This window comes from Charadrius vociferus, unplaced genomic scaffold (assembly GCF_000708025.1).
Source record: "Charadrius vociferus isolate BGI_N301 unplaced genomic scaffold, ASM70802v2 scaffold1226, whole genome shotgun sequence".
NCBI classification, from domain to species: Eukaryota; Metazoa; Chordata; class Aves; order Charadriiformes; family Charadriidae; genus Charadrius; species Charadrius vociferus.
The window spans coordinates 17,975-30,779 of NW_009648907.1; the positions used below are offsets into that span (position 1 = coordinate 17,975).

General features: G+C 38.4%; 1 protein-coding gene across 1 annotated transcript; it reads right to left on the bottom strand.

The window, feature by feature from the left end:
* Positions 1-222: 222 nt before the first annotated feature.
* Positions 223-10,656, bottom strand: ATP6AP2 (ATPase, H+ transporting, lysosomal accessory protein 2). The gene is given in 11 exon segments (XM_009887227.1): positions 223-1,300; positions 2,137-2,253; positions 3,322-3,385; positions 3,387-3,453; positions 3,456-3,471; positions 4,851-4,904; positions 5,226-5,363; positions 5,564-5,659; positions 8,085-8,213; positions 10,538-10,596; positions 10,599-10,656. Coding segments are annotated over 11 exon segments (993 nt in total). The 3' UTR covers positions 223-1,105.
* Positions 10,657-12,805: the final 2,149 nt, after the last annotated feature.

The window sequence follows — 12,805 nt, forward strand, 5'->3', positions numbered from 1 at the left end:
TAACCACTTGTTTTAACTACACTCACTATTTGGTTTAGGAAAATTAATCCATACAAGGCGATCTTCCAACATTTGCTTTTGAAAGACAGTTAAAACTAAACTGTTATAGACTTAGGCCCACTGTCACACATAGGAGGGTGCCGGCACCTACTCTATTAGCTGAGCTAATACTAAATAGAAGTAGCCACACCTATGAAGCCACAAAGAAAAAAAATGCATTGAAGAACAACTGTTCTTTGTTTTATTGAATCGTTGAAGCAGGACTATAATCCAGGTATATTTAAATCAAATGTTGGTCCACTCATCATCAAAAAGAATTGATTTTTTTTTTTTAATAACATCAACACAAATGGAAGGAATATGAAGCATCATAGTAGGAACTTTCAACTGTACGTGACGTCAGACCATGATCAGACTGGTGCTACTTCAATATTTATAGACTCTCCACTGTATAGACCAGCCACACTAGTGTTATTTACCTCCAAATCATTGAAGTTCTAGGTAAAGGATCCTTCTGTCTACAGCTCACATCTGAGCTGTCAACATGAGATCAAAATGCCATTTGTGCCACTAGAATCGTAGCCTTGTAGAAATATTTCTGTATTTAGTATTTTACTAAAGAATAATTACTATCCTCTCTGAAGTTACATATAGCCATTATAAATATTTACATCAAACATTTACAACTGGTTCATAATATACAACACAACAATTTAGCTATAATTTCTAATCTTCCAGTGTAAAAGTTTCAAACAACATGTTGCTATCATAATTTCAATTCATCCGTTTTGCACAGTCACAGGCAGTACAGGGCATTTCAAAAACTCATGTTACATGATAAAAAAATGGAATGATGTTACTTTAATAACAGCTACTTTGGGGATTGTTCTTTTTTTTTTTTTTAAACAAGCAGATTTCAATTTCTAAATCCCACCTGGTGCTACTACTAACATTTAAAATAGGCTTGAGAGGGAAAAAAAATACTTATAAATAAATACACCTTTAAAAAAATTCCACAATTAACCATGTCAGAATATTTGCTTTCCACTCATTTTAAAGGAGACCTTACTCTTCATCATTTCCTTGCGCCAAAATACAGTGCAGTTCAATCCATTCTTATCTTCTGATTTGTCATCCTATAAATAATGCTGTCATACCCAGGATCCATGTTCCAGAGGTTGTAGGAGATAACTATCACAGCTAAAGCCAGACCTATCATCATCCACAGAATAATGTTGAAGATTACAGAGTAGTTGTAGTTGTATGGATAGGCAAGGTTATATGGATTTTCTGTTTTGCTCTGCAATAAAGAAAATGTGCATTAATTTAAAGTTAGCTTGCATACAAAACGCATTCCGAGTACATCGAAAATCTGAACAATCTGAATAGGAGAAATGCCATTTTTGTATAGACAATTCTGGTGCTAGGGCATAAAATGCAAAAGTGGTTATGTGACTGACATTAATAGAATCCAAAGAAATGGGCTGACAGGAGCCTCATGAAATTCAGTTAGGATGAACATAAAGCCTTGCACCTGGGACAGGTGTCACCATGTGACAGCACAGGCTGGGGACTGACCAGCTGGGCAGCAGCTCTGCAGAGAGGAACCTGGAGGTCCTGGCAGACAAGGTTAACAGGAGTCAGCACTGTGCCCCTGAAATGACACAGGGCAACTGCACTCTGGGCTACATCCGGCTTGTAGGCAGCCAGTCAAGGAAAACAATTATTTCTCCACCCGGGACGCAAGACTTGCATGCAGTACTGTATTGGGGAGAAAATGGCAGAAATGCAAATTCTAACAAGACTTTGGAACAAGCTCTCCAGAGAGGCTGTGGGACTTCCAGTCATGAATTTTTCAAGAACTTGGCTGGAAGAGGACCTGAGCAGCCTGATCTAACTCCTAAATTAATCCTGCTTTGAACAGTAGGTTGGACTAGATGACCTCCAGAGGCCCTCTTCAACCTAAATTACTAGATAATTAAGTGAAGATCAAGACAGGTAAGCTGACCTCTTCGCACCCATACCTAAATCATAGTCAGTATTGTGGTCCCTTAAAAAAGTTACGCTCAAGTGAAGAAGTGATGTGGTTTGGATCACTTTTAATAAATGATACATAGAAAAATGTGCATCTACTACCTGTGAAGACTGGAGAATGGAGCGACTCTTCCTCGTGAGGGGAGAATTAAATGTCTTTACTGCCACCACTTCTACTACTGCATTCCCGCTATACAGATTAAACATCTCATCTGCAAACTGGAAAAGCAAAACTAATTTAATTTAAAACCTACACTGTAGCCAGGAATTAAGTAGAGGTTTGTCAGCAAGATGTAGTAAACCATAAGATGTCAGCTTCAGGAATAAGAAGCTTATGGAAATTTCTAAAAATTTACACTATTTTAGAATTCCACTAGGACAGTGCCAACTTTCAACCGGGTTACAACATCTCTTTAAAACCTCTCAACCAACCACTGTTCAGCAGACAGTAGCTTATGACTGCTTTCTGGGCTGAAGCTCATTCTTTCATCCCTTTGCCAAAAGGCCCACCGCCTTATAGTTTCCCAATTGTATGTCTGTCAGTTTCAACAAAATATTTAGGTTCTCAGCCTTCCACTGGGGAATTATGAACTTGAATATTTTAATCTGGTCCAAAGACTAACATGTCTAGTATTTAAATATGTTTGCTTAACTGCAAAGAGGCCAAAGAGCAATGTTTAGAGAAAACAGTTATTTGGCTTAGAAAATTAATTTTAACACTTTTCCATCATGCTTTTGAAGCTCTCAAAAGTGACTGGCCTTTAAGATTTTATCTAATGATTATGTAAGACCTGCTAAAGAATTACTTTCTTGATCTTACTGACAGATGAACAGTAGTTATTTTAGAGACTTGGAACTTTAGATTTATACAGCTTTGTGGGCAAGAGGAAACTAACCACTGTACCCTGGGATAAAGATATTTCCACATTTCTGTGAGCCAGTTTTTGAGAGACATACTGGCGGTTTTAAATGCAAGATATTTATTTAGGAAAAACAAACATATTGAGTCATGTCGATATACGGTTTCAATATATCCCTACTCCTTTACGCAGAATATCCAACACATTGTAGAATCATGTCAACACTTTTCAGAGTGACAAATTGTAACATTCGATTTTATAACTGAACAACTGCATTTTAAAAACCAAACAACAAAAACAAGCATCAGTCAAGCCATCACTAATGAAGTGACAATTCAGTCACAGTAAATAAACCAACTCCCTTGTATTTAACATAAAAAATTATTTCCTTAGTATTCCTGTGAGTTTTATTAGGTAGAAAGTATACCTTTTGCAAAGAGTCTACAAGAATTTGAGAAGCATCCTTGAACTGCTGAGAGTCTTCCCCATATCGTTTTCCAACCTCTTCCAAACCAGCCAATTCCAAAGAATACAGGTCTGGAGAGTGATCTTTGGCTAAGTGCTTGTGTCGAGACAGCTTTGGCACACCATTGAGGGCAGAAAGAAATTAATTCATACACAGGTTACTTTAAAAAACACATTTCACAAAATCAGTTTGCTGGGACTAATCCAGCCTCACTCTGCACAGTCATATTCCATATTGATTACGAAGTTGAATTTCTTGCTAACTTAACTAGAAGGTGTCCACAATTGTTTCTTTTCTTATTCTACAGAAGAAAGCAGATGATCATCATGTAGCATCTATTCCTAACATGATGTTATATACATGTAATATAGAGCTCTACTAAAAAGAAACATTACACTTATTCACATCAGAATCCTTGTTCTGTAACTCCTGTAAAAATAAAACTTGGAGGAAAAAAAAAAATACATAACTACAATACTTGGATACTACTATTCACTCCACTGAAGCTGGCTCTTGCAAAACTGAGTAGGTTGCAACTTCTACTGTGCTGTTGCCCACATACAAAAGTAGTTTACTTAAGGAGTATAATCCCATTGTCATAAAATCCAACCAATATAATCCAAATTATCTCAGAGTAGTAGTGATACTCTTGCACTTCTACAGGTGTAAAGCTGCAACACTTGACATTCATTTGCCTGCACAAAAGAACAGTCCCTGAAAGCCATCTACTGAGAGTTCCTATCTAGTCTGCAAGACAAAAACAAGTTGTTCTACCTCATTTTCTCAAGAGCACCATTTCTCTCCACTTGCCCTTCACCTAACGTGAACTTACAGAGTTTTTCATGACTGCTTCCTTCACTTTTAAGTAGCTGAGGGCAGCAGCTTAAAGGAAAAAACAAACAAACAAGAAAACCCAAAAAACCCACCCCAACCGAAAAACCCCAAAACAAAACCAAAACCACAGCAACAAACAAGACGGTAGCTTCTTAGTAAAAAGATCATAACAATTAAAAGCTCACCCCTGCATTGGAACATTGCTACCACCATCATTATTCATGCTACAAAGTCACTGTAGTCTTTGCAGATAAAAAGTTACGGTGATATTTTAAAGTAAAATGGTGGACAGGGCAAAGAACATGTTCTGAACTACCATTATACTTTTCAGGTAAGAAAACAAGGAACGCCCCAGCAAATTCTTCGTTGAGTACTTCCTGTGTCTGAGCATGGAGAAAGAGCAGCTCAGAATTACCCCTGTTCTCACCAAACACAATACAAAAGAAACTACAGATGATTGAGGTTCTCATTTTCTTATGCCAGTGACAGATACAAACAGCTTGAGAATTAACTATTTAAACTGATGCAACCAACCGATGACACACTTGAATATATATCACTGGTTGCCAAGTATCCTGGCTAGGGCTCCTCTACCTTTAAAGGAGAACTCTCAAGTTTGTGACACAAGATGGGGAAAGCGTTTCAAAAAACCTTACCAGGCTTGCAATATCATGCAGGACTTGTAGTTCTGACAGAAAGAGCAAGTCAACCTGGGAGAAGAGGCAGAAAGAAAGAGACAGGCATTTTCTTTGATGAAACCAAAGTTAGGGAAGTCAAATTATGTTGCAAGTTACAGTATTTTATATCAGGTTATGTCTGTTACAGCATCAGAACATATAGGAAGAAATGGCTCTTTCAATTAAGTTATTACAAAAAAACCTTAAAACTTACTTCCTAGAATTCAGTTAGAAAAAATTAGAGTGGATTCTCCTAGGTAAAGTAAGGTGGGGGAAGCGGGAAGAGGAAAAGCACAAGCTAACTAAGAATATTAGGAAAAAATCATTAAAGTTCCCACTGATTAAAGTTTTTACCTCATTGTTTCTGCTGAGGGAGTTCAGAGGAAGGGAGCTGAGAATGGAGTTGTCCTGGAATAAGCGGTTTCGCAGTTGGCGCAGCGTGACAGAAAGATCTTCAAATACGGAGTTTGCCTTGCCCACCATGTACACTCTCTGCAGGAACAGCCATTGTTTAATAGCAACAGGGGTTAGTTTTTAGTTTTTCCAGTCACACGTTATTAATAAATCATACTTGCAATCTCTCTCCAATGCAATCATTATTTTATGTAATTAATTGGTTTTGCTCCAGCCACACAAGTGGAGAGAGGTTTACTATTTAAAACATCTGGAATCAGAAGTGAAGCAATACTCACTTCCTCACTGGGGGCCAGCTGCAAGACCACAGGGGTTTCCTCAGAGAACAAAGTATGAATAGCATTCGCAACACTGTCAAGACTGAAAGGAACAGCCTAGAAGACAAAGTTTAGTAAGGTAAAACAGGGCATAATGATATAAAAGGAGATAATTTGCTGAACTCAGAAGTCTGGAAAAAATAGGACAACCTCTTTTTGAGCAAAAAGTATGAATATTTCCAAAGTGATAATAACAAATAATAGGAGCCAATGCACAAAACAAAACATCAACCTGTGTATCTAAGAAAAGACAATTTCTTTGTATATATGGCAGATGCAATGTGTTTTAAGAACTCCAAGGGGCCATGACTGTGTAATTAAGAGGCTTACTTAAGCTAAGAGTATATAGCCTTGTTTATCAGTAAAGCAAGACCAACAAATATAGAAGCAATACAAATGGGGAAACCAATCTTAGTGCAAATGCAAAGTTATGAACCACAGCAAACTGATGAATGAAAACATACCAGTAGAAAGACTAACTGCTGAAACACCAAAAAAAGAGACCCATATATAAAATTACTAAGAATAAAATAAATCCTAGCATGGTATAGTGCCACTACTGGAAAGCTAATAAAACTGTTTGGTTTTCTAACCACTTACTTCGGGTTCATTTAAAGAGAAGCAGATGATAGCACATTTCCATTCACTAGTTAAAGAGCATAAAAATATTTTTTCTAATAAATTTTAGTAAGCCTGTAAACTAGGACAATTTGTACCCAGCAGTCCTGAACATGGACTCAGTCCTGAACATTTGAAACTATTCTTGAATAGTGGAGAACCAGTACTTTGCCAGCATACATTTGGGGCAGCTCATTTGAAGCCATGGCAGCAGTTAACTGAACCAATTAAAGCTTAGGAATATTCATTCCTGTTAATAGGAAATAAAGAAAATATGCACTCTGTACACATCAGAACTTTATTAGAGTTACAAGTGCAAATATGACTGAAGACTTTTTCAAGTATATTTAAGGGTTCCACAACTTAGCAATGCCTACACAGTCAGATGCAGACAATCCTAAATCAGTTTTGGTCCAGATACCATTTCAGCAGTGCCAACACGTAACAGTGCCTGAACCAGTGAGCTGTGCTTGAAAGCTGATGTGAAAGCAGATCTGTGTCAAGCTGAATTTGACCTGAGCTCAGTGTAAAGACACATAACAATCCAATTAAACACTGATATTTTAAAACAAATTAAAAGCCTGCCTGATACCTGTAAAAGTGATTTCATAGGAAAATCATCACCTCATCTTGGGGTGTGCAACAGGGTGGCAATACTAAACAAAACAGTATTCAACATTGGCACTGATGATTCCACAGTTTGACTGAAATAATAAAATAAATAATAATTCTTAACGGGAGCATAGCAGTCGCACAGAGCCAAAATGCATGGTAAACTAGTGCAAAACAGTTTTCCAAGATAGGCAGAAGCAGAATTAACTAACTAGAGATAAGCTGAAAAACAACTTAATTGAAAAGGGCAGTGGGTTCATGCTGGACAAACAGCTCAACATGAAAAACTGGTGCAATGCTACAGCAAAATAGATTAAAGCAGACAATGTATTTATAAAGGAGGAGTAGACACTGTACAGTTACCAATATTTTGTAAGTTACTGTGTTCCTGTTAAGATGTATGTGGACTAAATCATATGGCAGAAGAAGATACAATGAGCATAAATTTAAAACCAGGAACTTCTGTCTGAACACAAGAAAACAGTTTTTTACTGTAAGGGTGGTCAAATACTAGCACAGGTTGCCCAGAGAGGTTGTGGAGTCTCCATCTGTGGAGACACTCAAAACCCGACTGGACACAGTTCTGGACAGTCTGACCCTGCTTGTTCAGGGGATTGGACTAGACGATTTCAAGAAGTCCTTTCCAACCTAAATGATTCTGTCATCCTGTGACAAGTGTGAGAAAAGAGCCTCAGCAAAGACAGACAGTGACAGGTAAATGTAATGTTGTTTGTTGTTTTCTTTTTGATACAGTCTAATCGAATTGTGTTTCAAAGTGCTGTATTTCACAGTCAAGTACTTGAAGAAAACTCCAAGACTGCTTAGAGGGCGATACAGTACACCAAAGAATCACCATCATATAAAATGCTATCACACACACTCAGCTGAAGCAAGAAAAGTAGAAGTTAATGATTCTGACTATGAATCAAGAAGTTAACATGGGAAGCAGTAGATTCTCTGCTTCTTGGTACAAACATATTAGAACTAGATGCCTTTCAAAGAGAACATGCTTTGGTCAAACAAGTTACTGAACACAAGAGGCCCTGAGTGATCTTAAAGGCCTCTCAGCTTGTACAGGAGTGTGACTGGATTATTTACCTATACAGCCTGATCCATCATTCTAGTGGGGTATGCGAACTTCAAGTGAAGTAAGAAATAAGTAAACGTCAAGGGCTACGGTAGAATCGTGTACTTCTCATGAGATCGCAAGAGTCACAGAAATCACACAACAGTTCCAAACGCAGATACTCACATTCTCAATAGGGTAAGAAATCCCTTTCACAGGCAATGCCAGCTTGTCTACTCCCTTCACTGTTACCAGCACAGTAGCTCGTGGTCTGTGAAACAGGTCACCCACTGCAAGCCCAGGCCAGGAAAGGTCCTATTTCAAAATAATAAAAAAACCCTTGTATTTCACAGGAAGAAAGAGAGAAGCCCTCCCCCACCATAACAGCAAAATAACTCACTATCTTGTTAATATCTCTGTGCAGGACAGCATATTGGAAATTTCATGGCAAAGTAAGTTAATACTAGAATGCTTTCATCTTGAATAACGCTGTCTCAAGTTAACCATGAAGAAACTCTTAGTTTAAAAGCTGCAAGTAACTTCATAGCAACGTCTACACTGAGAAAGCATTATACATACCAGATATAACAAGAGGTATTTCCCATAATTAAATTAGAAATATCATAGTCTGTATTTAATAAGTAAAGGCTAAATTAAAAAAAAACCAACAAAACAAAACACAAACAAAACAAAAAACCAAACCCTTTTGCAAAACACCACAGAAACAGGTTCAGGAACCTTAAAACACTAACACCTTGATATTTTCAGTACCAGAAAGAAATGGGGGGGAAGAAAGAAGAAAGTGCCAATCATACCAACAGCCTACTAATCTAAAACTTACATATTTAAATAAAACCACAAAAAGATTGCATAGAAGCTTACAACAGTTTTGTATCAGTAAGCGCACAGTAAAAGCTACCTGGCTGGTTTATGCACGCACAAAATACAAATTCATCTATTTGGAATGAATTCAAACAGATTTCTCCACGGTGTAAAAGACGTAACTGCTTATATAAGTTTTATGAAAGCAATTTATTTGGATTTTAGAATTAAACACCATTGACATTATGACCTGTATTACCTCAAAGAAACAAAAGAAAAACCTTTTAAAGCATCATCAAGGATGAAAAAGGGGTTCAGTTTTATCTTAACTTAGCAAGAGAGGATTACTGAATGACTGTTTTTGAGAACCCCCAATGTAATGCAGTAAGAATTCTAAATTCTCTACAGAGCACCTACTGCACTGTCAGTTTACGTTCCTAGACTACAGCCTTGATGTAAACAGCAAAATGAGTATTTAGGCCCTGCAGTATTCGCCGTACCAGGGTTGGAAGCTGCCTACACAGTGATCTCTGCCTTAGCAACAACGCTGATAACTTTCAATTGCAGGGCTTAACTGTAGAGTAATTTAAACACTTCCCTCCCTGCCTGCTTCTAGGATTTGAAATAACACTAATAGAGAACTATTTTTAAAGGATGCTGCGTATCCATCACAGCAAATGAATTCCAAACTTTGGCAAAGGCACAAAATGAACACTGAAACATCTTTTTCCATGATAACCATGTTACACCTCCAGATGACCAGTATGCCAAAAGTCTAGTGTCTAAATGGGCCCAAACCCACTGTTTTGCTGGGTGTCTTTACATGCAATGCACACAAAACCATCTGATGTATTTTCTTCATAAAATAATCAAAATATACTTCTTAGGAGCATTATTCATAAGAATTTCTGTTACTGGGTTAATGACAAAAAAGCGTAATTAACTGACAGCAAGATATTTTCAGATAAATTCCAAAACACAGGCTAAACGGACCTGCATTCAAACCAGAGTTATCAGACCTCTTGCTTAGCTGCAGTATGGAAGAAATGGGAACTGGCCTCCCTCACCAGGATTGTAAGAATATTCCAGCTGGTAGCTTTAAGTCTCTGGCCACACACACAGACACTGCTAGAGATGCCTGGCAATTAAGCTTTCACATACTGTTTCAACAGCCACTCATCCCTGCTGAAGTACAGCAAAAAATTCAGTAGGCAAGATGGGCTCGATCCAAGGGCTCCTACTCATGTGCCCCACTTTAAGCATCACTAAAGCTATGTTCAAAAGCCTAATTTGGGAAACTCTACCACAAATTAGGTTTTCAAGTCTTTGGATTACTTCCTAACTCTTCATTTTATTTGTTCTTATTAACTGTGCTCAGCAGACAAGGTTGCTGACCTGACAAAATGCCTGCCAGCCATTTCTCATAGTCTTCAGAGTACCCAAGAGCAGAGCCCTACAGACAGAGCTTGTAGGCAAGAAATGACAGCGGTTTCCACAGATTCTCAGTACATGACTACGGATGGGGGATACAGCATGTAGTTGGGTCTCAGAGGAACTAAAGAACATCACCCTAAAGACTCCACAGGCTTACTTCCTTCTGTAGTTGATGATTCAAACTAGCCAGCTAGTACAGCCTTTTGCTGCTCATATGACCGATACAGCTCTGTGCTTGGAAACCACATTCTGACAAGTCATAAGTTCCTCAGGACAAAAAGGATGACATTTTATATATTCCAGCACATGACAGGAAGATCTGCACGTTAAGTGATCAGGTCTGTAGTTTTAGAGGCATTTCAAAATCAAGACTCCAAACATACTTCTTCAACAGAAAAGCCCATGGATAATGCAGCTACATCTGGGATCCGCTCGCCAGGAATGGGCCAACTTCCATCTCGAAAAACAACTGACTGAGGCGATCGTAAGACGCTAAATTCATCACCGCATACACCTAAAAACAAACAAAAAAAGCTGTCAGAATTTTCACAATCTTTCTCTTGCATCAGAAAAAAAGTATATTAGAGCTTAGTAATATTCCTTCTTCCTCCCTCTCATACCTATCAATTTATGTAACACAAGTAATGAGAACCAATTGTTTCAATGCTCTGGAATACAAAATAAGGTTTCTATAAAGCAATGACTAAGGATGGACAAATCCACATGAACAAAAGTAGGACAATTATTCAAGCAACAGCACAGTACACTTCTGCATACTCACTAGCAGGTTGTGAGCAGTGTTCCAGTTCAGACCTAGGAAAGCTAACTCTCCGTAGAGCCAAGCAGACTCCAAAATCCTATTAGCTCACAAGCAGCTATGCACTAACACTGCTCTGTTTGCTTCCAGGACTGCTTGGCATAACACCTCTTTTCATGCAGACAACAGCCTGAGCCACTGAACCCAGAGCCAGGAGGACCAGCAGAGTCAGTGCTGGCTTAAACAGAGCACTGCCAGGAACAATCTGGCTTCTGCAGAACAGATCCGGTGTCTATGCTCTGCCTTCTCAACCACATGACATTGTGAAATGTTTTTCTTCCTCAGATGCAGTACTGGACCTAAGCTGATGGTGTGAAGCCACAATCTGTAATACTTCTCACGTTGGATTTTCACTTGAGATCTGCCCCTTCCCTCTCTTCCCCTTCAACTTCAATAGCGAAGTTGACTAAAAGCATTATTTCTTATCTGTATTATGATGCCAGTAATTTATTGCGTAACAAAGTCAGAGAGCACTCCATGAAATAAGAGATGGGCTTACTTCAGTCTAACTTCCTATTTTTAAGTCACTTAAGCATAACTGCACTACTGTGTGCACAAATAATTACCTAAATAAATTTTAAAATGCATTTAGTGTATATAAGCAGTAACATGCACAATGCAAAACTTCAGACATATCCCCCCAATGAGCAATCTGTGTATGTTTCTAGAAGAAAACTAATCTCATACAAGACTCAAAAAGACAAGTAGGAAAACAATAAATATTTGCAGGCCATCTAAGTTTAAGTTCTAATTATATAATCAGTCTGACTACACGCTCCAAAATTACATGAATAAGATAACCTTCTAAAAAAACAAAACAAAGTATTTACTCATGTGATCACTGAAAATTCATTACCAATTCAAGCAGCTACATAAAATAGTTTCCCAAGGCATCTGCAAAACTAAAGGCTATTTACAAAAATAATACAGTAGTAAACTGATGTGTTGTGCAGTTATAATCTTCCCTAACATTAATTTAACCAATCTGACCTTGAAGATGCTGTTTTAAAGCCTGGATCATGATCACGCATACAAATGTTGACAGTAAACCTGAGCTATATTACGATAAACATACTAAAGGAACAAAGTACTGAGACGCAAGTCAGGGAAGGGTGGCAAAAGAAAGGAAATGGGCCCAACCAACAGATGTATGTGGAGCAGATTCAAGCATTTTTTGTTTTAAATTGATATGCGTTCATTGGATGGCCTGCTATCAACTTTAACGGTGTATCAACCCGTATTTGGAAGAACAGAAATGTTTCCAGACCAATTTGCTTAGGAAATAATTTACAAAACTGCCACAAACATTTTCGCTCAGTCTGTAGGATTTCATGTTGCGTTAATTTTTCACAAGGCTATAAGACAGTCGCACATCTTATTTATGACAAGTTGGCTTACTTGGGACAAGGTTGCTTAGGAAGATAAAATTACAGCACCACCCTTTTTTTTACTAAATTTGCCTTGCTAAGCTTGTTCAAGGTCTCAATGAGCAAAAACCGAATTCGAACTTGGGAACACAAGCCTTTTCCTCAGCCAAGCTGTAGCTGCTTGACCACGACACCCCACTGGGCCACGTATTCCGTGAAGTCTAGAGAGCAAATTCCGAGACGCAACTCATCCTGCGTACTGCTAGCCACCCACCTACACAAAACTTAATCAAACTTCTACCTTACCGAAGCTGTACCTCAGGAGAACTTGGGCTCATCAAAAGCCTCTGTGAGCCCGGACTGAAGAACTGAGGCGCATTACCGACTGAGAGGTACCGACGGGGCCTGGCAGCCCGGAGGGCCGATGACAAGCCCGACTCACCGCGACTGACAGAACCACCAGCACC